The sequence below is a fragment of the Tursiops truncatus genome, chromosome X, assembly GCF_011762595.2.
Source record: "Tursiops truncatus isolate mTurTru1 chromosome X, mTurTru1.mat.Y, whole genome shotgun sequence".
In the NCBI taxonomy this organism is placed as follows: domain Eukaryota; kingdom Metazoa; phylum Chordata; class Mammalia; order Artiodactyla; family Delphinidae; genus Tursiops; species Tursiops truncatus.
The window spans coordinates 95,826,143-95,852,553 of NC_047055.1; the positions used below are offsets into that span (position 1 = coordinate 95,826,143).

The following is a 26,411-nucleotide window of genomic DNA, read 5'->3' on the forward strand; positions in this document are numbered from 1 at the left end:
ACCGGCCTAGTCATTTTCAGACCTGAATTAATAGTTGGTTAAGTAGATTGGAATAACTAGTTCCTCCTTTATTGTCCCCATCTGCTGGTTGATCATGCTTTTACTGTAGTTTATCAGTCATCATTTTTGAGGCAAGTGTGAGTTGTATATGTAGAATCCATTGAATTACAGTTTCAAATGAGGACTCTGGCAGAAAAATAAGGTAAGCTACAAAGAAGTACCACAGAAACATCTGCTGCTGCTGACCAGCAGCACTCCAGGTGAGTGCAATTGAAATGTTTTCTATTATTTCACTATAGAAGTAAATTTTCTGTATACATGTAGATTAAAAATAAAATGCTACCTCGGAGAAAGGTGCTGTAATTTCTTCCTTCATTCTTTCCATTGTGAAAGTTAAATGTGATATTATATGCCCAGTACCTGACACATAACTTAGAGTTGGTACATATTATTCAGTCAACAAATATTTATGTACCAAGCACCAAAAAGAGAACAGAAGCTACCCCGAATCAGGTGGATCTCAAGCAGTGAGGGCTGCTTACAATCAACTTCCTGTGCTCCTCTAACCTATCAGGGATGTTAGGTAGGTATAGATTTCGCGAAAGAACGCCAGGTAAAAAGAGTTCCTATGACTCTGCCTTAACTGTTGTTTAACAGTGCCCTTAATATTTCTTGATACCCCCATGTTATTAGCCAAGACTGCCCAAAGATAAAAATATGATTTGAAAACAAATCTATGGCTTTCCTCCATTAAATCCCTTAGTTAATAAGAAGAAAGAGCACTTTATAAGATATGGCTCCTGATCTCAAGGAACTCTTGGCTGTTTCTACAGGCTGACCAGAAAATTTACCAGCACAGTAGAGTGCCTCAGGGCTGGCACTTCAGCTGCCACTGGGAAAAACAAGGAAAGGGCTTCCGGGAGTGCTGGTGAAACTTGAACTGAGTCATGAAAAGTAAAACCTATCCAGGCAAAGAGGGGGCAGGGTGATGAGAGCCAGGCTGACGGAAGCCAGGAGAGTATTTCCGTGTGACTGCAGCCTAGAGTATCCTTTGACCTGGATAGAGGGGCACAAGAGCTTCCGTGTTTGTAAAAGATGTTAAAAAAGAGTAAGATGATCACACTTGGGCTTTTGTAGCGTCATTCTGGCAGCAATATGGAGGGTGGATTAGAAGGGAACAGGACCAGGGTCAGTCACAGTAGACCAGGCAGAGACTGAAGAGGGGCTGGACTAGGACAGTGGGATGGAGAGTTGCAGACCTCTATTACTGAGAGAGATTTGTGGATAGAATTGGAGAGCTTAGTAAGGATATGGAGCTTGGAGGGAGGTAAAGTCCAAGCTTTTCTTATTTCTGGCTTGGAAAATTGGGAAGAAAGAGTGCCATTCACGGAGACTGAGAACTGAGGAGTAGGGACAGATTGAGGAGACTGCCTGGGGGCTTGTTGATCCAGGAGATGTTCAGCAGGCAGATACACATCTGGGTTTGGAGCTCAGGGAAGATGCTGAGTATCAGCAGCTTATAAATGTAGTTAAAACTGTGGATTTGAATGAGAGGCAACATTTGTATTGTGAAAAGAGAACTGAAGAGAATTCAGGGAAACATCAGTAGGTAAGGGGAGGTTGAAAAAGGGAAGCCTGAGAAGGAGGAAGGGTAAGAACACTTTCTAAGAAACAGAGGGGCCCCCAAAACCAAGGAAGAAAGAGCAGTGGAGGGCTGCAGAGAGGATCGGGGGCAGGGCCCACGTTGACATCAAAGAGTGAACTCCAGGAAGTCCGCTTTTCAGAGACATAGAATCAGAACTAGATTTTGAGAAATAAATATCAAAGAGCTCTACTGGCATATTTCTTAATTTAGAAAGGGAGATGTATGTTCCAGAGACTTTGCTGCTCTGGGGGGAAAAATTCTAAATTTTTATTTGCTGTTATTATATACGATGGTTACATAAGAATAGGGTATTGCTGAAGTGAGCTTATCAACAAAAAAGAGGAGTATGCAATGCTTTAAATATCAGTGGGTGGCGCGGGGTGGTGAGGAAACAACTCTGAGGGCAGCCATTATGGTCTGTAAATTATTTGGGCAGAGTTGGTTCAGAGCATGGGCTCTGTAGTCCAGTAGGGCTGAGTTCCAAACCCAGCCCTTCACTGATTAGCTGAGTGGACACCTGGAAAGTTGTTTTTTTTTTAACCTTTCTGAGTCTTATATCCCTCTTTTAGTAAAGGGGGGGGTCTTTTGATATTTACATTAGTTAACACATAGAACATGTTAGGGGTACTCAGCAAATGCTAACCTGCATCACTCTAATTATCCTCTCTGATCATACCAAGTCAGGTACAGTGCTCCCCTCATGAATCTCCAAGTCACTGGCTGATGTGCATGAGTTTAACTTAGTTTCATGTGCCTGTAAACCGTACTTTTTTTAAATACAGCGTAGCAACCCCCCAAAAATTAGCTTATGGAGGTAGATCCATGGAAATGAAGTGGATAATGATAACCCTTAAATATGGGGTAGAGTGAAACTCTCATTACACACCATACATGGGTCAAATACTGCCCCTCAACATTTGAACCACGACGAAAGCCTGATGGTACTCACATGGTTAGCCTAAAATTTAGATATTAGTGCTGTCACCGGACCACAGATTTCCCTCTGTATCCTAATGTTTTTATCACATAGTTAAAAAATAATTCACACATAAAGTGTAATCATGGATCATGCATTTGTTTAAGATAGAGAGGAAGATAAATCATCTAAGGAAAAAGACGGGGAAAATAATAGAGTAAAACTGAAAACAAGAATAAAACTGTGAACCAGCAAGATGTTCTGTACCCTGAGCACTACATTCATTTTTGCAGGCCACTTATCAGAGTCAAACTGTAATATATTTGGTGATAAAAATACAGGATTAGGAATGAAGTAAGGGACTGGCACACAGAAAGAAGGGAAAGTGTAGAGATTATAAAGTAGTGTCATTAGAAGTGAAGAATTGGAAGTCACAACTGGCAGCCCATGGGTGCAGTCTGGCCTGCAGACTTATTTTGTTTGGTGTACATAGTGATTTTTTAAACATTTGAATCAGATGGCAACATTGAAATACCAGGAGATTTTATATTGAAAAAATATTTTTCTGGACTTCTCTTGGAAAACCTGAGGGTCTAGGAATATCTTGCCCTGTGGCAACACTGGCCTGTAGCCCAGCTGAGGCCACCCCCCACTTCCCTGCCATCCAGGGGCTGCTCCTGATAGGCGTCCGCCTTCTTCCCTCGCTTGCTCTAGCTACCGGGCACCTGGCAGAGAATAAAGGGATGTGTATGAGAAGGTAGAGCAAAGAAGTGTACGTTTTAAGTGAACTATTTTCTATTGATAAGATCTGGGACATGGCAAAAAGCATCCAAGCTTCTTGTTTTTTGACAGTCCTCAGTGCATACTTGGGATTCTATCTTTTTATAGAATGGCCTTTATAAAATCACTTATATTTATATACAAGTACTTATTGTTTGCTCATATTATTTTCTCTGTAAACAATCTTTTTCATCTTGATACAAACCCTCCTAGGCAGGTGTTGCTAATGTCATTTTTCCATTTTACAGATAGACTGAAATACATTAAGTAGGTACCTTGCTCAGGCCAAGAGTAGTAGAGCAAGGCTTTGGAAAACAGTGTTTAGGTCTTTGTATTTAGTGCCCTTCCCACTCTCCACTCCTGCCTCAGTGATGTCTAGTGTAGTTAAAACTTGAACTTACATGTTAGCTCTTCTTGTCCTAAAAAAACATATCTTGAAATTGAGATTTTAAAATATACACTTTCCACCCGATGACTTAGATATGAAGTTTTATGCTCTATTTAACTTGTTTGGAAAACATTTTCTACCCAATGTGACATTGAGGCATGTCATGAATCCAGAATTGTAGCACAAAATTTTACACTTTATAGTCTTTAACTTGAAAAAAAATTCTTTTGACGTTAATACATAGACAAGTATATATCTCATACATGTATAGCTCAATGTATTTTCCACAAACTGAACACACCCATATAGTCAACATCCAGATCAAGGAAAAACACAGTTCAGCTCCCTAGAAGCTCCCCTTCAATCCCCTGCCAGCCATTTCCCATCCGCCACCCCCTCCAGGGTGACCACTAGGCAGACTTCTGATAGCAGTCTCTAGTTTTTAAAGCATACAATGTAATTGTTTCTTAAGCAAACTGAAACCTCATGGGAACATTTGGTTTCTTGGTATTTCCCATAAGAAATGTAAAAAGTGTTGCCCTGGGCCAGACCAAAGACTGCAGCTCCTCATGCTGTGTCTGACCAATGAAATAAGGGTCCTTTGGTGGAAGCCAGGCCCATTCACTTCTTCGCTGGGGTCCTAACACCAGATGCACTTCCACTGACCACTCCAGATTACCTGTTTACATTATATGTGGTTCTGGTGACAAGAATGTATTTAAACTTTATCCTTTCTTTTTATAAAATGACAGTATTCTGCCAGTCTCTCCTAAATTATTTCAGTTTGAAGGTAAGTGCTGTATGTGACTTAAAGTAGTTGTCCAGATATATGTAGATTAATTTTAAATGTGCTTAATTAAGTGCAAAGTGTCATGATTGATGATGTGATTTCTACTGCAGATGCCATTTTCTAAGAGCTTTCTCAAACTTTAGAAAGTGATATAGTGTATTGTTGATACAGATTTACATGAAGTTAATGAGTAAAATTGTAGTTCATTATAAAAGAGATGTTTTGCTTATTTCTAAAATAAGCTATAACTCCATGTTTCTTCTTATAATAGCATGATATCCTATGGTTACATTAATACCTTAGTAAACTAGCACAACTGGAATTGACCCAGGTCCTAGATTTGCCAAACTGTCCAAGTAATGAGGACTTTGATAGAATACAGCTCACTGACCCTCCCTCTGGGAGATAAGTGGGCAGAGTCTGAAATTCTCTGTCTCGGGAGCTCTGTTCTTTCTAGTTGGCCTTCATATATGTACATTTATGAATACATCTGTTTATCAGGCCTAAGTCTTAAATCTAGTAATCTTGCTTCCCATTCCCTTCCAAAGTAAAATGATCTCTGATCATTTTAGCTACCCATAACGTGCATTTGGCTAGCCATGATATGTCACTTAGAGGGGAAATCATGCAGAAGAAAAAGAAAGCTTTAGAAGTTCTTGGTAAATGGTAGCTACCTTGTTGTTAACCCTACCCAACCTAAACACGTAGCACATCCTTTAATGTAACTCTCTACCCTGGTACCCTGTTCCCTTCTCCCACATTCCCCTCCTGAGTGCACTGCCTCATGACCTTAATTACTAAGTTAAGCCCTCCCAGAGTAACTTCTGAAACTCTTTCTTAAATCTCAAGGCTTCACTTGCAGATTGCTTGTCCTCAGTGGGAATGCTATTAGGCCATACCCTTAGGGCTGTTGGCCTGAGGATGCCACTTATATGTTTTACTAAGGTGTGAAATACAAACACGTTCTCTCCCTAGCCTGAACTCTCACAATTTGTATTTTTGCCAGAAAAAAAGGTGAGTTAATTATTAGAGACATTCTTTTCAAACCACCCAGTAAAGATTTTGTTGGGTGTCAGGCTTATCCTTAGCCAAATAGCCACTAGGAAGGTGACCATGAGAAGCTAGTTACAGTGCTGAAGGGATATAAAGGGCATATATGGTCTCAGGCAAATATGGCTAAGGTGAACTTTGTAAAAACATTCTTCAAGGGAGTGAATGGCACAGATTGCTTACTGTGTCACCTATTTTAGGGGTCATTATGCCTTTAGTGAAGTGCATAAATGAAAAGCATAGGAAAAAATATCCAATAAAGAGTCCAGTCTCTTAATGACAATAAATAAGCAGTTTTCCACCCAAAATATGAAATGGCAAAAAAAAAATCTCAGTATAGAATAAAGGGTAACACTAGTATTTTCTGCCTTAATAAGCATTACATGATTTATTACCAGTCTATCAAATCCATAGACAGGCTGTTTTGTAATTTGGATTAGCTTGACAGGAGCCAGATGGACTAAGTTCTCCCTCTGTCTGGTTTTCCATCTGCTTTAAATAACCAAGAGCAAACAATTTAAAGTGCCTATGTCCCTTTATCCTTTTCCCAGAATGTAAGTAATTACAGTTACCTCTCTCTTGTGAATATTGGTGAATTGTACTTCTGAAGTGATTTTAAATCCTTATGTTTTGGAAAATGAACGTAATACATACATATGATTATGTTATAATGCTACAGTAGATAGAAAGCTTTTTAACTTCTCTACTATTTAAAAGCATTCTTTTGAGACAGCCCAGAAAGCATTTTGTTTTTCCATTTTAACCTTACCATAGGTGGTAAAAAGAACTTTGGGAACCCTAGTCATTGGAAATGTTAAAATAGAGTAACATGCATGAAATCCTTGGTAATATAGTAACTTGATATGCAGCATGGATTATTCAGTATTTTATTTCTTTGACTTTAATATTTGAATTCATAGTCTATATGTTCTTTGAGATGGTATAAATTGTTTACAACAGCAATATCAAATCTCTGTTTTTTAAAGAAGAAAATTTTAACTCTTCCCTGATCATCAATTTTGTCACAGGATCACGAATTTTCAGAAGATGATGAGCCAGAAGACGTGCATGAGGAAATTAAGGAATATCTAGAAGGCGAGAAGAAAGCTACAGGAGAAAATAAAAGTGTTCCTGCAGACGAACACAGTGAAACCAACAACTCAGTTAAAAAGGTATTGACAGCCATTGAAAAGGTATGATGATAAGTGCTTAAATCCCAAGACCCTGCCCAAGAGAAAGCATATGGGTCCCCTGGTCTCTGCAGAGGGCAGATTCCAGCTTCCTTGGAGAACAGAAATATTTCCATGAATAACTTTGTTCATGTGCTATAGGACAAGCTTTGACAAATTTATGAATCAGACACCCTTTTTTCTCTAGCATTCTTTCCAGATTTCTTGGTAGCATTCTGTTCTTCAAATGAATGGAAATCAATTGATATGGGCCAGTTTAGTACACTCTTGAGAAATTAACCAAGAAGTTCAGCCCCAGGTCCTTGAAATGATAAAAATACAACGTTAGCATCCCAGTACTAGTGGCAGAAATGAGATGTGTATGTGCACACATACGTGTGTATATTTACATATACATGGACAAATAAAAGTTGTTCACAGCAGTGTTTGAGGTTGTGATCAGTTCTGCAGAGATGTGGTATAGAAGAAAGTATTCATAGGAGGAATGGGAGGAGGCCTCACTGAGGAAGAGAAAGTCATCCTGAAAGTGGAGCTAGGGATGCCAAAAACATCTCTTCCATTTGGCAGATAGAAGAGCGACCCTGCTAGGAGACGGTAGGTTTGAAATCATTCGTTTGCTAGCACTACTCTGGATTCATTTCAGAGGTATGGAATTCAGAAACCCAAACTGAATGATACTGTATTGATTCATTTTCATTTCATTTTTTGGACCTCTTGCAAAGAGCTCTGAGTTAATCCTCCCTTCTCATTGATGAAACACTATCATCACTGGTCTGTGCGAGGTGCTTCTCTCTTTATTTAAATTGATTCCCTTTGAGCCTCATTCCCCTTTTCCCTAACATAGCCAACCATTGAAACATGCTTGTCCTTTTATTTGAATGTGTAATTGTAAAACATGTGTTGTTGTTTTGTGTGTATTTTTTTTCTATTTACAAAATGGTATTGTGCTAAAGAGGTCATTCTCTTCCTTGCTTCCTTCTTTTTCCAAGACTTCTTCCTCTCACTGAGGAAGAAATATGTTCTAGCAGTTATTGTTTTCTTTTGGAGGGAGGGAACAATGGAACTTCCCTGGTGGTGCAGTGGTTAAGACTCCACGCTCCCAACGCAGGGGGCCCGGGTCCAATCCCTGGTCAGGGAACTAGATCCCGCATGCAAGCCGCAACTAAGGAGCCCACATGCCACAACTAAGGAGCCTGCCTGCCACAACTAAGACCCAGCACAACCAAATAACTAAATATTAAATGTTAAAAAAAAAAGAGGGAGGGAAAGATTCTGTTTTATAAAGAACATTTATGAGTTCCAGTTATGGTGGTCCCTGAAATTCTTTAGCATAGGATTCATTAAACTCCAATTTGACATTATAAAATGTTGAGCTAATTCCTATACCAGTTAATGTTCCTGAATCCTCTTTGAGTAGAATTCTTAAATATACAATTCTTGTTAATTATACGATGTTTTTTTAAGGGAACTTTATTTATTTATTTATATTTTTTTAAATTTATGGCTGAACTGGGTCTTCGTTGCTGCACAGGCTTTCTTTAGTTGTGGCGAGCGGAGGCTACTCTTCATTGTGGTGCGTGGGTTTCTCATTGCAGTGGATTCTCTTGTTGCGGAGCACAGGCCCTAGGCACACGGGCTTCAGTAGTTGTGGCACGAGGGCTCAGTAGCTGTGGCTCGCGGGCTCTAGAGCGCAGGCTCAATAGTTGTGGCGCACAGGCTTAGTTGCTCCGCGGCATGTGGGATCCTCCCAGACCAGGGCTCGAACCCATGTACCCTGCATTGGCAGGTGGATTCTTAACCACTGCGCCACCAGGGAAGCCCTAATCATGCAATTTTAAGCTAGGAAAGACATTAGCAATCACCCAGCATCTAAGGCAGGAGTCCTGCAAAGGGAAGTAATTGTCACATGTTTATGTTGTTAGCTAGAGACTGACTCTAGAACCCTGCTTAAAACCAAGACTAGGTTTTCTAGCTCAGCACAAATCTGTTTTTTATTATATTGTTTCTTTATTGTTTATAGGACACAAAAGCCAACCGAGAGGAACAGGCCATTCATGAATACAGTGAAAATCCAAAAGGTGTGAGCACATTTGACTTCAAAAGCATACTTTTAAAAAGGCTAGATACAGGGCTTCCCTGGTGGTGCAGTGGTTGAGAGTCTGCCTGCCGATGCAGGGGACACGAGTTCGTGCCCCGGTCCGGGAGGATCCCACATGCCACGGAGCGGCTGGGCCCGTGAGCCATGGCCGCTGAGCCTGCGCGTCCGGAGCCTGTGCTCCGCAACGGGAGAGACCACAACAGTGAGAGGCCCGTGTACCGCTTAAAAAAAAAAAAAAAAAAAAAAAAGGCTAGGTACATAGAATACTACGTTGATATGTACATACAGGTATTTATGCATATATGTGCTTTAACTAAAGAATTATGACTTACACGTATGTCTGTTTTACACTTTTTATTGTCACATGACCCTCATAATAAGCTATGAAATATGTGACACAGGCTTATGTGTTCTCATTGATCACCACCACAGCTTCTTCATGGCTGCTCATGTGTCAGTGTTAAGTGGTTTAGAACAGCCTTTTTACTACTTTTTTTTTTCAATCAGTATTATTAAATTGGGCTTTTGTCCCAGATCTTGATATGTCTGGTGAGCACTGCCAGACCCCATCGCTGATGTCCAGGCTGGTCTAGAGCCACAGCAGGCCATCCAGTTATTTCCCCCCGAGCCCAGACCTGAGACTTTGATCTTACCACAGGCGTTTCAGAGGAGTCCTTTCCCAAACCTTGCTGTTGATGTCAGAGAACAGGTGCCACAGAACAGAGGATACCGTGACTGCCCTTGGGACCTACAGTTTCTACACCCAAATCATTGGTGCTTTTGCTATATGACCCCTATATTATGTTTCCACACCATCACGTCACAGTGGGCCTTTTGCTGTGATGTCATTACAAATAACTGTCTGTGGTAGTGGATATCTGATCAGAACTTAAGCAGAAGAAGGAATAGTTCCCTTAATACATTTTTCCTTCTAACTTCTGCAAAAAGAGTAGTAAGTTTTAGAATATTTTAAGCAAAATGTTAAAATATTTGTCATCTCTAAGTATTCTTAGCATATAACCTAAAGTGTTAAAAAGAAATTAAATGTAAGATTTAAGTTGTTGATAATATAAAATTAGAAGAATGCATATGTTTCATGAGTCTACTTTAAAGATCATTATTCAACTATATAACGTGGATTAATTTGAAATACCCAAAAAATGACATGTCCGTTTCAGTACAAATAATTTCACTACAATGAGGTTAATTTTTTTTAAAGGTAATTTATATTTTACAGAAGTCTTCCCTAACATTTACTGTTACGTTTGCTATACTTAGTACTGGTCATCTAAACATTTACAACATCGGTCAGGTCATTCCGAGATTTTTGCCTTAATTTTTCAGGAAATATGTAGTTGTCCACTACTCTTTAGTATTACCCCATAATTCATGGTTGATAGAGTTTCACTGAAAGCCTCAGGACTTTTCTTTTTCTAATTAGTTAGAAAAAATGTTTCTAAATATATCCTATCATAGGAAATATGCATGATCGTGCAAAGAGCAATTCTTCAGAGATCCTGGAAGATAGTAAATCAACAAAAAAATCAAAGAAGGTAAGTGAAATGAATTTTTCATTTTAGTGTTAAGGCTAAAGTATTGAATTGCTTCTACTACTTTTTATATGGTGATCCACATAATTTAACTCCCTTAATATGAGTTTTGATGACTCAAGAACATGTGACGAATTTCAGGTGATGTTTCACATTTTTAATGTGCATATTTACTTATTGGATTTTAGATTATGATTCAGATTGCTCTGCAAAAAAAAAAATAGCATGTTCCTTTCAATCATCCCACGCATACTGATTCATCTTACAATAAAAGATATGTAAAAGAACTCTACTGCTTAAATTATAAGAATATAGTATCCTGAGAGTCTAGAAGAGAGTAAGGCAAAGCCAAGAAATAGGATGAATGAAAACATAAAGGTGACTGTGCTTAGAAAACATTACAACATGCTACTCCAGTCTCTCCTAGTACCTGTTTTGGAGTTGTTACAAGTCTGATGGATACATTTCTTCTTCTTGGAAGTAAATTACTCTTTCCACTTGCAGAAAAACTTTATTTAATCATGAGAACACATTTCCAGGTAGAAGTGTTAGGAGGTAACATGGAAGACAAGAAAAATGAAAAGCCTCGTTAATTCTTATTCAACCTAGGTGTCAGCTTAAATGTCATTTCCACACAGAGGCCTTTTGTAACCAGCAGCACTTATATAAATTATTATGTCCCATTATTATTCTCTCACAGAGCACCCTTTTCTCATACTTCTTAGTATTTGTCACAGTTTGCAATTACATAGTCATTTGTATATTCATTTACTTTATGTCTGTATCTCCCCACTGGCCTTCAGCTCCTTGGGGACATAAACTATTTTCTGTTTCACTTTCTAGTGTATCCTTAGCACTTATCACAGTTCCTGGTAAATGGTAGATGCTCAGTAAATATTTTTGGTTGACAATGAATTGTAAAATGTGAGGGGGTAAGAAAGAGGAAAGGATGAAGGTAAAACCAGGAGCCGCCCTTAGGGTAGTAAACAGCCTGTCTTTTGCCATCTTTGTAGGTATATGCCACTCTGAAATTCCTTTCAGAATTACTTCAGAAATTTCAGAAGTTATTTTAGCCCAAATCTCCATATTGTTATCTTTTACTAAAAATTACTTCATGACCATTTTTATCTTTATAAAATTATAAGTTTGGATTACCGTACCCAAAAGTTGTCTGTGACCTGGCTCAAAGGACACTTCAGAATTATTATCCTTCTTAGAATTATAACATGCATCGCTAGAACATTTCATCAAGGTTTAAGAACTTTTTAGATTCTCCATCTAGTAGAACAGAACATTTAACAGATATTCCACCAGTATACTTCATAATGTTCCTGTGAAAACTTTTTTCAGTTATAAAGAGCTCAGGGAAAGAGTCTGGAAAAGAAAATCAAATCTGAGGGAGAAGCATAAAAAGTAAAGGAGTCAGGAGACCTAAGAACCTAAGGGGAGGAAAAATGAAATGAAGCAGCAGAAAAAAATACTTGAAACACACCTCTGACCAAATGAAAATGCATATTGTAGAATACGTGGTCGAGTTTAGGGAACTTTTCAGGCTCTCCCGTCTTCAGCATTGTCCATAGTTGGTAGGATTTGGATACGCAGGACAGGAGAGGCCGGAGCCAGGGAAGGCATGCTGTGTGGCAGGCACCTACTGTAGCATCAGGGAGCCCCACCAGTCCATGGGACAAAGGTGAGGCCAGGCCAGGATACAGAATGCCAGGCTGACAAATTCAGTCTTAAACTTTGATTCTGCTTAAATTCTCATTTATACCTAATGGAAAAATATAATTCAGTAAGTATGCATTTCCTTGGATAAAGAAAAGAAAAAGTATTGAAAATTATATTTTAAAAAGTCAAGCAGTAATAAATGTATTTCCTACTTAAAGAATAGTCTGTTATTCTATATTTTTTAAAAAGGAAATAGATGATTTAGATGAGATTTTTTTCAATCATTCCCACATTATATATTTTAATTTACAATGTCTCTAACCTATTTATACCATCTAAGCCAAACAAATCAAACTGTTTTTAAAACTTGGAAAATAAATGATGCGTTACTCATATCAAGATAAGCATGTGTTTGAAATTTTACATCCCTTCCCTTAATTAGACAGCCACTCCAAAGGTAATTTAAAAAAAAAAAAAAAGAAAGAAGTACACTCTTGGTCTCTACAAGACAGAATTCACCATTGAATTTTGTTTTGATGATTTTAAATGTTTCAGATAGCCAGGTTAGGACCCATAATTTTAATTGGTGGCAGAGATCTTCTGATTGTTATATTTGGAAATCGCCAAATATTGCTTTTCCAAACTGTAGCAAATTTGAATCCACAGTTAGCTGCTAAGAAAAATGTGTTATTGGCTTAATTTCCACCTAAGTAAGCTACTGAAAAAAGCAGTAAGCTTTTTAGCTATTAATAATAATTTCTTCCCATCATGGAATTAGTTTATTCATGTGTTTATTTAGCATATATTTACTGGGTGCCTCTTATGTGCCAGGCACAAGGCTAAAGGCTGCAGATAGAGAAGTTAAAAATCCAGTGCCACCCCTCAGAAACTAGCTAGAATATGGCAGATCCCCGGATAGTTCCCCATGCCAGTTCACAGTCAATAGATTTCTTATTCATTGTCACTACCATAAATATAAGAGGCTGAGATGAGAATTTGTCCACCAAAAATTATGCCTGTGGATTCTTGCCTTTCCTGATGGCTTCCTTTTCTCTGATGCTAAGCTTTATTCACCATGGCAGCACAATTCAGCATGTTTGCCCCAAGTACACAGTTAGCTTTGCTCTATTGTGAGGAAAATCTGAGGTCAATTATACATCTGGTATCCTGTTGCTGTCAGTTTTTTCAGGCTTAATACCTGAGACTATCACTTTCAGACCCACCCAATAATTACTCCCCTGCTTTTTAAAAATAGCTTTATTTAGGTATAATTGACCTATAATGAACTACACTTATTTGAAGTATATAATCTGATTAGTTTTGACATACATATACAGCTGTGAAAGCATAATCACAATCAAGAGAGTGAACAGTGCCATTATCAGCAGAAGGTTCTTTGTGCCTCTCTGTGATCCCTGTCTACACCCCACATCCCCCTGCTGTATGCAGCAAATAACTGATACTGTTTTGAGATTCATCCATGCATGTATCAATAGTTCATTCCTTTATATTGCTGAGTGGTATTCTATTTTGAGTTAATTTCTTATATGGTAAAGGTATGAATTGAAGTTCTTTTTTTCGCATATGGACATCCCATTGTTCTAGCACCATTTTTTGAAAAATTTTTTTAAAAGCCTGTCCTCTACTGAATTGCCTTCATACCTTTGTCAGAAAGCAATTGAGTTTTTATGTGTGAGCCTATTTCTGGACTCTGTATTCTGTTCCTTTGATCTGTTTATCTTGTGCCAGTACCACACTGTCTTGATTACTGTAGCTTTGATATAAGTCTTGAAATCAGGAACTGTTAGTCCTCCAACTTTGCTCCTTTTCACACTTGTTTTGGCTATTCTAGACTCTTTGCACTTCCATGTGAATTTTTATAATCGGTTTGTCAATTAATGAAAAAAATGCCTGCTGGGATTTTGATTTGGCATTGTTTTTGAATCTACAGATAAACTTGGGAAGAATTAACATTTTAACAATATTAAGTCTCCTAATTCATGAACATGACATTTCTCTTCATTTATTGATATCTTCTCAAATTTCCTTTAGCAACATTTTGTTGAATGTTTCTTAACATGGAAGTTGAGATCACTGATTTGAGACCTTTCTTATTTTCTGTTATAGGCTTTTTGTGTTATAAATTTCCCCTGAAGTACTTGATATGTTGTGTTTTCATTTTCATTCAGTTCAGAATACTTTCTAATTTCCCCTTTGATTTCTTCTTTGACTCATGGGTTATTTAATTTCAGTGTTGCTGGAGATTTTTCCAGTGATCTTTCTGTTATTACTTTCTAATTTAATTACATTGTAATTGGAGAACATACTTAGTCTGAATTGATTCCTTTTAAATTTATTGAGACACATTTTATGGCCCAGAATCAAGTTTATCTTGGTAAATGTTCATTTGAGAAGAAGGTTGAGAAGAATACTGTGGTTGGGTGGAGTGTTCTGTCAGTGACAGTTAGGTCAAGTTGGTTGATAGTGTTATTCAAGTCTTCTCCATCCTTCCTGATTTTCTGTCTACTTGTTCTATTATTGAAAGAGAGGTATTAAAATCCCTGACTATAAATTGTGGATTTGTCTAATTTCCCTTGTACTTCTATTAATTTTTGCTTTATGTATCTTAAAGCTATTATTTGGTTCTATAATGTTTAGAATTGTTACCTGCTCTAATTAATTGACTCCTTCATCATTATGAAATGACCTTCTTTATACCCAGTGATAGTCTTTGCTCTAAAATCTACTTGATCTGATATTATATAGCCACTTTAGCTTTCTTTGGATTAGAGTTATCATCTTTTAACATACTTTTACTTTTAACCCATTTGTGATTTTACATTTGAAGTACATTTGATTTAGGCAGCATGCAGATGGATCTTGCTTCTTTTTTTCCTAACATCTTTATTGGAGTATAATTGCTTTACAATGGTGTGTTTCTGCTGTATAACAGAGTGAGTCAGCTATACATAAACATATATCCCCATATCTCCTCCCTCTTGCGTCTCCCTTCCTCCCACCCTCCCTATCCCACCCCTCTAGGTGGTCACAAAGCACCGAGCTGATCTCCTTGTGCTATGCGGCTGCTTCCCCCTAGCTATCTATTTTACATTTGGTAGTGTATATGTGTCCATGCCACTCTCTCACTTCGTCCCAGCTTACCCTTCTCCCTCCCCATGTACTCAAGTCCATTCTCTACGTCTGTGTCCATCGACCTCACAACAAATAACTCAGTTTCATTTCTTTCTGTGATTGAGTTAATACTCCATTGTATACATGTGCCACATCTTCTTTATCCCTTCATCTGTTGATGGACACTTAGGTTGCTTCCATGTCCTGGCTATTGTAAATACAGCTGTGATAAACACTGTGCTGCCTGACTCTTTTTAAATTATGGTTTTCTCAGGGTATATGCCCAGTAGTGGGATTGCTGGGTCATATGGTAATTCTATTCTTAGTTTTTTAAGGAACCTCCATACTGTTCTCCATAGTGGCTGTGTGAATTTACATTCCCACCAACAGTGCAAGAGGGTTCCCTTTCCTCCACACCCTCTCCAGCATTTATTGTCTGTAGATTTTTTTTTTTTTTGTCTGTAGATTTTTTGATGATGGCCATACTGACTGGTGTGAGGTGATACCTCATTGTAGTTTTGATTTGCATTTCTCTAATGATTAGTGATGTTCAGCATCCTTTCATGTGTTTGTTGGCAATCTGGATATCTTCTTTGGAGAAATGTCTATTTAGGTCTTCTGCCCATTTTTGGATTAGGTTGTTTGTTCTTTTGATATTGAGCTGCATAAGCTGCCTGTATATTTTGGAGATTAATTCTTTGTCAGTTCCTTCATTTGCAAATATGTTCTCCCATTCTGAGGGTTGTCTTTTCATCTTGTTTATGGTTTCCATTGCTGTGCAAAAGCTTTTAAGTTTCATTAGGTCCCATTTGTTTTTTTTTTTAATTTCCATTTCTCTAGGAGGTGGGTCAAAAAGGACCTTGCTGTGATGTATGTCATAGAGTGTTCTGCCTATGTTTTCCTCTAAGAGTTTGATAGTGTCTGGCCTTACATTTAGGTCTTTAATCCACTTTGAGTTTATTTTTGTGTATAATGCTAGGAAGTGTTCTAATTTCATTCTTTTACATGTAGCTGTCCAGTTTTCCCAGCACCACTTATTGAAGAGGCTGTCTTTTCTCCATTGTATATTCTTGCCTCCTTTATCAAAGATAAGGTGACCATACGTGTGTGGGTATATCTCTGGGCTTTCTATCCTGTTCCATTGATCTATATTTCTGTTTTTGTGCCAGTACTATACTGTCTTGATGACTGTAGCTTTGTAGTATAGTCTGAAGTCAGGGTGCCTGATTCTTCCAGGTCCGTTTTTCGTTCTCAAGATTGCTTTGGCTATTCGGGGTCTTTTGTGTCCTTTCAAATTGTGAAATATTTTTTGTTCTACTTCTGTGAAAAATGCTGTTGGTAGTTTGATAGGGATTACATTGAATCTGTAGATTGCTTTGGGTAGTATAGTCATTTTCACAATGTTGATTCTTCCCATCCAAGAACATGGTATATCTCTCCATCTGTTTGTATCATCTTTAGTTTCTTTCATCAGTGTCTTATAGTTTTCTGCATATAGGTCTTTTGTCTCCCTAGGTAGGTTTATTCCTAGGTATTTTATTCTTTTTGTTGCAACGGTAAATGGGAGTGTTTCCTTAATTTCTCTTTCAGATAGTTCATCATTAGTGTATAGGAATGCAAGAGATTTCTGTGCATTAATTTTGTATCCTGCTACTTTACCAAATTCATTGATTAGCTCTAGCAGTTTTCTGGTAGCATCTTTGGGATTCCCTATGTATAGTATCATGTCGTCTGCAAACAGTGACAGCTTTACTTCTTCTTTTCCAATTTGGATTCCTTTTATTTATTTTTCTTCTCTGACTGCTGTGGCTAAAACTTCGAAAACTATGTTGAATAATAGTGGTGACAGTGGGCAACCTTGTCTTGTTCCTGATCTTAGAGGAAATGGTTTCAGTTTTTCACCATTGAGAACGATGTTGGCTGCAGGTTTGTCAGATATGCCCTTTATTATGTTGAGGTAAGTTCCCTCTATGCCTACTTTCTGGAGGGTTTTTATCATAAATGCGTGTTGAATTTTGTCAAAAGCTTTTACTACATCTGTTGAGATGATCACATGGTTTTTCTCCTTCAATTTGTTAATATGGTATATCACATTGATTGATTTGCATATATTGAAGAATCCTTGCATTCCTGGGATAAACCCCACTTGATCATGGTGTATGATCCTTTTAATGTGTTGTTGGATTCTTTGTGCTAGTATTTTGTTGAGGATTTTTGCATTTATGTTCATCAGTGATATTGACCTGTAGTTTTCTTTTTTGGTGACATCTTTGTCTGGTTTGTTATCAGGGTGATGGTGGCCTCGTAGAATGAGTTTGGGAGTGTTCCTCCCTCTGCTATATTTTGGAAGACTTTGAGAAGAGTAGGTGTTAGCTCTTCTCTAAATGTTTGATAGAATTCGCCCGTGAAGCCATCTGGTCCTGGGCTTTTGTTTGTTGGAAGATTTTTAATCACAGTCTCAATTTCAGTGCTTGTGATTGGTTTGTTTATGCTTTCTATTTCTTCTTGGTTCAGTCTCAGAAGGTTTTGCTTTTCTAAGAATTTGTCCATTTCTTCCAGGTTGTCCATTTGATTGGCATATAGTTGCTTGTAGTAATCTCTCATGATCCTTTGTATTTCTGCAGTGTCAGTTGTTATTCCTCATTTTTCATTTCTAATTCTGCTGATTTGAGTCTTCTCCCTTTTTTTTCCTGTTGTGTCTGGCTAATGGTTTATCAATTTTGTTTATCTTCTCCAAGTTTTAGTTTTATTGCTCTTAGCTATTGTTTCCTTCATTTATTTTTGATCTGATCTTTATGATTTCTTTCCTTCTGCTACCTTTGGGGGTTTTTTGTTCTTCCTTCTCTAATTGCTTTAGATGTAAGGTTACATTGTTCATTTGAGATGTTTCTTGTTTCTTGAGGTAGGATTGTATTGCTATAAACTTCCCTCTTAGAACTCCTTTTGCTGCATCCCATAGGTTTTGGGTCGTCATGTTTTCATTGTCATTTGTTTCTAGGTATTTTTTGATTTCATCTTTGATTTCTTCAGGGATCTCTTGGTTATTTAGTAGTGTGTTGTTTATCCTCCATGTGTTTGTATTTTTGACAGATTTTTTCCTGTAATTGATATCTAGTCTCATAGTGTTGTGGTCGGAAAAGATACTTGATACAATTTCAGTTTTTTTAAATTTAGCAGTGTATGATTTGTGACCCAAGTTATGATCTATCCTGGAGAATGTTCCATGAGCACTTGAGAAGAAAGTGTATTCTGTTGTTTTTGGATGGAATGTCCTATAAATTTCAATTAAGTCCATCTTGTTTAATGTATCATTTAAAGTTTGTGTTTCCTTATTTGTTTTCATTTTGGATTATCTGTCCATTGGTGAAAGTGAGGTGTTAAAGTCCCCTACTATGATTGTGTTACTGTCGATTTCCCCTTTTATGGCTCTTAGTAATTGCCTTATGTATTGAGGTGCTCCTATGTTGGGTACATAAATATTTACAATTGTTATATCTTGTTCTTGGATGGATCCCTTGATCATTATGTAGTGTCCCTCTTTGTCTCTTTGTAGTGTCCTTCTTTGTCTCTTTATTTACTATAATAAAACATATAGTCTTTATTTTAAAGTCTGTTTTGTCTGATATGAGAATTGCTACTCCAGCTTTCTTTTGATTTCCATTTGCATGGAATATCTTTTTCCATCCCCTCACTTTCAGTCTGTATGTGTCCCTAGGTCTGAAGTGGGTCTCTTGTAGACAGCATATATACATGTCTTGTTTTTGTATCCATTCAGCCAGTCTGTGTCTTTTGTTTCTAGCATTTAAGCCATTTACATTTAAGATAGTTATTGATAGGTGTTCCTATTACCATTTTCTTAATTATTTGGGGCTTGTTATGGTAGGTGTTTTCCTTCTCTTGTGTTTCCTGCCTAGAGAAGTTCCTTTAGCATTTGTTGTAAAGCTGGTTTGGTGGTGCTGAATTCTCTTAGCTTTTGCTTGTCTGTAAAGATTTTAATATCTCCATTGAATCTGAATGAGATCCTTGCTGGGTAGAATAATCTTGGTTTTAGGTTTTTTCTCTTTCATCACTTTAACTATGTCCTGCTCTGCCTTCTGGCTTGCAGAGTTTCTGCTGAAAGATCAGCTGTTAACCTTATGGGGATTCCCTTGTATGTTATTTGTTGCTTTTCCCTTGCTGCTTTTAATATTTTCTCTTTGTATTTAATTTTTGATAGTTTGATTAATATGTGTCTTGGCGTGTTTCTCCTTGGATTTATCCTGTATGGGACTCTGCACTTCCTGGACTTGATTGACTATGTCCTTTCCCATATTAGGGAAGTTTTCAACTATAATCTCTTCAAATATTTTCTCAGTCCCTTTCGTTTTCTCTTCTTCTTCTGGGACCCCTATAATTCAGATGTTGGTGCGTTTAATTTTGTCCCAGAGGTCTCTGAGACTCTCTTCAATTCTTTTCATTCTTTTTTCTTTATTCTGCTCTGCGGTAGTTATTTCCACTATTTTATCTTCCAGGTCACCTATCCATTCTTCTGCCTCAGTTACCTGCTATTGATTCCTTCTAGAGAATTTTTAATTGCATTTATTGTGTTGTTCGTCATTGTTTGTTTGCTCTTTAGTTCTTCTACGTCCTTGTTAAACGTTTCTTGTATTTTCTCCATTCTATTTCCAAGATTTTGGATCATCTTTTACTATCATTGCTCTGAATTCTTTTTCAGGTAGACTGCCTATTTCCTTGCCATTTGTTTGGTCTGTTGTGTTTTTACCTTGCTCCTTCATCAGCTGTGTATTTCTCTGTCTTCTCATTTTGCTTAACTTACTGTGTTTGGGGTCTCCTTTCCACAGGCTGCAGGTTCGTAGTTCCCATTGTTTTTGGTGTGTGCCCCCATTGGGGGAGGTTGGTTCAGTGGGTTGTGTAGGCTTCCTGGTGGAGGGGACTGGTGCCTGTGTTCTGGTGAATGAAGCTGGATCTTGTCTTTCTGGTGTGCAGGACCGCATCCGGTGCTGTGTTTTGGAGTGTCTGTGGACTTATGATTTTAGGCAGCCTCTCTGCTAATGGGTGGGGTTGTGTTCCTGTCTTGCTAGTTGTTTGGCACAGGGTGTGCAGCACTGTAGCTTGCTGGTCGTTGAGTGGAGCTGGGTGTTCACGTTGAGATGTAGATATCTGAGAGAGCTTTCACCATTTGCTGGAGCACCAGGGTCTTGCTTTTTTATCTAATCTGAAAACCTCTGCCTATTTATTTATTTATTTATTTATGGCTGCATTGGTTCTTCGTTGCTGCGCACAGGCTTTCTCTAGTTGCAACCAGCAGGGGCTACTCTTTGTTGTGGTGCCCGGGCTTCTCATTGCATTGGCTTCTCTTGTGGCGGAGCACAGGTTCTAGGCATGTGGACTTCAATAGTATTGGCATGTGGACTCGGTAGTTGTGGCTCACAGGCTCTAGAGTGCATGCTCAGTAGTTGTGGCGCACAGGCTTAGTTGCTCCGCGGCATGTGGGCTCTTCCCGGACCAGGGCTCGAGCCCGTGTCCCCTGCATTGGCAGGTGGATTCTTAACCACTGCGCCACCAGGGAATGCCCTGCCTTTTTCATTGGAGCATTTAGACCAGTTATATTTAATCTAATTATTGGTATCATTAGGTTTAAGTCTATTATCTTACCACTGGTAGTATTCTTCTTTGTTCCTAAAAAAATGCTACTTTATTTTATCAAATATTATTATAGCTATACTAGTTTTCCTATGGTTAGCATTTTCCTAATATATCTTTTTTCATTCTTATACTTCTACTTGTACTTTAGATGTGTCTCTTGTAAATGGCCTATAAGGTGGATTCTGACTTTATACTTTTTAACATGTACCTAAAATCTAAAGCTAATCAATGTTCCTTTTTCCCAAATATTACCAGGATCTTAGAAGAGTTTTCTCTCCTATCACTCGTTTTTTTCCCATTTTACATGTTATTGTATCGAGTATTCTATGAACTTTTTTAACCTCATCAATCAAATATCATTATTTGTTATACCGCTTTCTTTATTCACCATTCCTTTTCACATCTCAGATGTCCCTTCTAGAGTGTTTTTTATTCTTCCTGAAGAAATCCTTTGGAAGTTACTGCCATAAATTTCGTTCTGAAGTTAACTTTTGCAGTTGCTACTCACTGGAAAATTAATGGTGGTATGGCTGATTGACAGTTATTTTCTTTTAGTATCTGCTCCCATTGTGGCTCTTAAGAAATTTGCTTTAGTATAATTGCTGGTAACTTCACATATAATCTGTCATTTCTGTCTGGCTGCTTTTTACATTGTTTGTTTGTCTTTGATGTGCTTCATTTCACTATGAGATGCCTAGATGTGAGGGTTTTTTATTTTAACTTTCTTCCAATTCATTATGACTCTTGAATCTGAGAATTCATGTCATTCATCATTTTAAGAAAATTCTCATCCATTATATATTTGAATATTTCCTCTCTCCTCTTTGGAGCTCAAGTATAATAAAACTTTTTATTCTGTTATCTATGTCTTTTAATTTTTACTTTTATATTTTCTGTATCTAAGTGATATTTGGGGAAATTTCAGAGCTTGTCTGTTTCATAGTATCTTTTCATCTGAGACTAATCTGCTATTTAACCTCCTTATTGAGTTTTAATTTCAGTTATGTTTTTCACATATTGAAATGAAATTCTATTTTGATTCTTTTTCAAATCAATCTGATCTTTTACCTTGTTTTGTTTACCTAGTACCCTGTTTTTTATTATAGTACTTTAAATAATTTAAGCAAACTTATTTTATATTTTGTATTTAGTTATTCCAACGTCAGACATCCTCCAGAGTCTAAATCTGTTTGTTGCTTTGGCTGGCTTGCTAGTGGTGTCTTGTTTCCTTCTGTGTTTTGAAATTTGGATTGTAAATTCATGTTCAACCAGGACTTTTTGTGGAAATCCTTTAAAGCTTAGATTACTGTAAGTCCATCCATAGAGAATTTATATAAAATTCTGTTAGCTTCCCTGGGTGTTACCATTTCGGGACAGCTTTTAGTCAATGTCTCAGTTAAGGGTTTTCCACCAGTACCGTATATGTGAACCCCAAACTCACATTAGGAAAACATCATTAGGCTGAGAGAGACATGTTATTTTGTTCTCTTCCATTGTTTGTAGGTGGACTTACATTAAAGGCCTAGTTCTCAGAGGGTCCCCACTTTACATAGGAGTCTCAGTTCCATTTCTCCATATTTTGTGAGATCAAATCTGTTAAAATCCAAGAGTTGAAGTTATGAGATCAGTAAAAGCCATTTCAGTACTCAACTCACCCCTGAGGCTTCCTGCTCCCTCTTTTTTTGTCCCACAGGGATTTCCCTTCATTTTATGTGAGCTTACCCACACATTATAAAATTATATTTTGTATACTTCTAAAGCATTTCTTGGCATTTTGTAGTGGCAGAATTTTTCAAGATGTGTATATTCCTACACAATAGCAGGAACAGGAGTTCTCCCATTTTAGTTCATAGACTCTATCTAGGCTAACTTTTTGGGTTACAACTTTTCATTCTAGTTCCTCCATTCTTTAAGGCTAAAGGCAAGCTATTATTATTCGCACCATTTTAATTTCTGAAGGAGCCAGATCTTCAGCTGTTCTTTGGTTTTGGCATCTTGTCAGAACCATTACTTGGGTTGTCATTCTTTAGGAATCCTGTTTTCTCTCTGGCTAAATCCTCAAAGGGCTTAAATCATTTGGAACTTTTCAGTTATCATCTTCCTTGATGTCTCCTGCATGTGCCTTGTTGGCCACTCTCTTCTTGATATTTTCCTCCCCTGACTTCTGAGTTGCCTTTTTTTCCTGATTTTGTTCCTACAAAACTCAGTCCCCAGTGCTGGCTCCTCTTCCTCTGCCTACCTTTCACACTTGGCTTTTCCTCAGTCTCTTTTCTTCTGTTTTCTCTTCTGCCCACCTGGAATCCCTGGGTTATGGAGTCTACTTTCGTCTCTTCAGCTGTCATCTGCATTCTGCCTGTCCGCAGCCCTGGCCTCCCCTGAGCAGCAGGTCTGTATATCCAACTGCCTACTCAGACCCCTGGGGCTCCCACCCCCATCATTTGGCAGCACTAACACTTTGCCAGAAGTTCTGATCTACAGGAATGGGGAGGTATGTCCTCTAGAAGATGCTGGTTTTCATCTTTTTCTCTTATAACAAAACAAAGTGAAATACTAAATTTGTTCTTTGAAGAAAAATGTTAACATATTACCAAAGCACTGATAGTGTTGAAGGGTAAACCCTGAAAGGTCTTGTTTTAGGGAAGAATCATGATTGCAATTGGTAAAAGAAAAAAGGCTGGTGGATGCTAAGACTGTACCATTGTGGTGCCTCATAAAGATGTGATGAAATAATGTTAAGACTTGTTGAAAATTATACCCCCTAAATACTGTTAAGTGACTGTTTCGCTTGCTGAAATGAATTCTCTGTGTGTTTTTTTTCTAGATTTTCCTCTTTAAAAGGATGTCATTGACGAGCCAGAAAAGTAGAAAGCAGAATAATAATGAGCCACTCCCAGAGATAAAATCAATAGGAGATAAAATAGCTTTTAAAAAGAATAAGAAAGATGCCAACAAGAAGCACATGGGGCAAAATCATCAGGATACCTCACCCCCAAATATGGAGAGAAGGTCAAAATCTTGCATAATACTGTGAATATATGTTTATGTTTTCATGGTCACCATGCCCATTGTAATTTATACTTGAAAAACATTTGAGCTCTGACAGAAAGTTTCTAATAACAAACTTTTAAAGATATAACTTAAGAACGTGTTTTATTTGGTTTGAATAGTATGACCAGTTTTGATATTTATTTAAATGCTGATATTTTTGGCAAGCAATTTCAGAATATGTGTATCTCAGACTCTCCTTCAAGCGTTGTGGCCTTAACTGTTCAGTGTTGCAATATAAAATATATTTTTATATGTGAAACTTAAATTAAGATATTTCATAGTTTTTACCAAATTTTACTGCTTTATAATTTCATAAGGCAATATTTGCAATCTCATGACACTAACAGTTTTTAATGTATTTGCAATTTTCAAAAACGGAGTCAAAATTGTTTTTAATGAACATATTTTAATAAACTATAGCTGGTCGGTTCCACTGTTTAAATGGGTGAATATGAATAAAATTTGGAGGTACTTGGAGTTATCAGTTGACAAAACAGGGGCAAAAAAAATCTAATTTTAAAATATTGAAAGATGCAAAATGCATTTCCCTTTGAGTAAAGAAAGTCTCAGGGCAACTGTATAAACAGGACATCTTTGTGGAGAAACTGTGTTGAAATTTCTTTGCTTCCCGCTCCTCTCTTTAGGGAGGTGATTTGACATGAAAACATTGCAGATTATCTGCACTGTTTGACCATGCCACAGATCACCAGTCTAGGAGAACCGGACACAGCCAGACTGGCTCATTGCAGCTGTCTCTAGCACTGACAGTGGTAACTAAGGTTGGCTGTGTCACACAGTGCTCTGCCACAAGGAATAGGAAGGGTAAAGCTGCTAAGTCTGCTCTAATAGAAACATTGCTTTCCTGTGCTCACAGATGCTACTTATTTAATTGATCAAACTACCTTCATTTTTCCCATTCTAACTTCTGACTAAAACATTTGCTTATTCAATCACAGTGACCATTGCCCCATTTAAACAAAACAAAACAAAAATACTCCATCTTTGTGTTTCACGTACAAAGGCTGTAAGGATTTTAGTCTAGAATAGATGTGATTTTGAAATCTTACAAAATAGTCTCCTATATTACATTTAGTGGAATTCTAATTTTATTAAAGGTAAGTTTAATAAAAAATTTTGCTATTGCCACTATAGTACTAGTACAGTATTGTAAAAATACTTTGCCAAAATATAAACTATAGAAGCCAAGTGGAAGTGAAACTCACAGTAATACTAAGACATGCCAGTTGTGATAGGCAGGATCCTAAAATGGCCCCCAAGGTTCCTGCCTGCTGGTATACTTGCCTTGAATAATCCCTTCCCCTTGAGAGTAGGGGAGACCAGTGAATATGATGAGCTGTCACTCCATTGCTTATGTTGTATTATGTGGAAAAGATGAAATATTTTGCAGATATAATTAAGATTCCTAATGAGTTAACTTTAAGCAAAAGAGAGATAATCCTAGGTGGGCCTGACCTATTCAGGCGAGCCCTTTCAAAAAACATCTAGATGTCAGAGTTGGAAGAATTCAGAGCAATTCAAAGCAGTAGAGATGCTCTCCTCTTGGCCTTGAAGAAGCAAACTGCCATATTATGGAGAGGGCCATGTGCCAGGGTGAGAAGCCTCTAGGGTCTGAAGGCTTCTACTCTACAACTGCAAGGCACTGAATTCTGCCAACAACCAGTGAGCTTGGAAGAGGAACCCAATCCTCAGATTAGACCATAGACCTGGCTGACACCCTGATCGCAGCTTTGTGAGGCCCTGAGCAAAGGACCTAGCTAAGTAGTACCCAAGCTCCTGACCCATGAAGACTATGAGATAATAACTATATGTTGTTCTAATCCACTAACTTTATGGTAATTTGTTATGCAGCAGTAGAAACTAACATCAGTTTTATTCTGGGAAAGGGCCTCTCTCAAATCAGAAAATTGGCGTCTTCATCTCAGGAATGAGGGGATATTTTATTAAATTTAACAAAAACTACATTTAAACCAGGGATCGCATAACTGAAGTATTTTCAGAGGCTAAACAGATAAGCGTAATGGAGCTGCTGCCAATCTGTTCTACCTGGTAATTGCTGTTTCTCAGTACTGGGCCCAGTGTTGCCAGACCCTCAGCCATTTTAAGAGTCTCACGCTCTACCGACTGAGCTAGCCGGGCGGCTTCCCCTCAGCCATTTTAAAAAGAAGGTGGAAATGCGGGTTTTTATATAGACAACTCATTCGTGTACATGTCCATATGTGCATGCATGTACATAAACAGGGAGAGCCAAACCATAGCTGCAGGCCCAATTTTGCCCACAAAGGGCAAATTGTGACCTCTGTTTTAAACAAAATACATTATTTTGGCAAGAGGAGTTTGTTTACAAGGAAAACATGTTGAAATAATTAATTAGGCCCTGGATTTATCTCAATTGTAATCTTCCCTAGTTTGGCCTCAGATTTTAAGCAGGAAATGAGAGTTAAAGAATTAATTAGAAAAGTGATGATTCTACTAAGAAGGTAATTTTTTTA

General features: G+C 37.7%; 1 protein-coding gene across 10 annotated transcripts in view; it reads left to right on the forward strand.

The window, feature by feature from the left end:
• The window catches only part of RPGR (retinitis pigmentosa GTPase regulator), a 268,709-nt gene extending 244,378 nt beyond the window's left edge, over positions 1-24,331 (forward strand). For 6 of the 10 annotated variants that reach the window (XM_073798802.1, XM_073798806.1, XM_073798807.1 and 3 more), the window contains 4 exons: positions 6,598-6,762; positions 8,780-8,837; positions 10,334-10,410; positions 23,675-24,331. In XM_073798802.1, the coding sequence (XP_073654903.1) occupies positions 6,598-6,762; positions 8,780-8,837; positions 10,334-10,410; positions 23,675-23,884 (510 nt within the window). In that variant the 3' untranslated portion in view covers positions 23,885-24,331. The remainder of the gene's footprint in view (positions 1-6,597; positions 6,763-8,779; positions 8,838-10,333; positions 10,411-23,674) is intronic. The other 4 variants (XM_073798803.1, XM_019943479.3, XM_073798804.1 and 1 more) reach the window with 3 other exon arrangements.
• Positions 24,332-26,411: the final 2,080 nt, after the last annotated feature.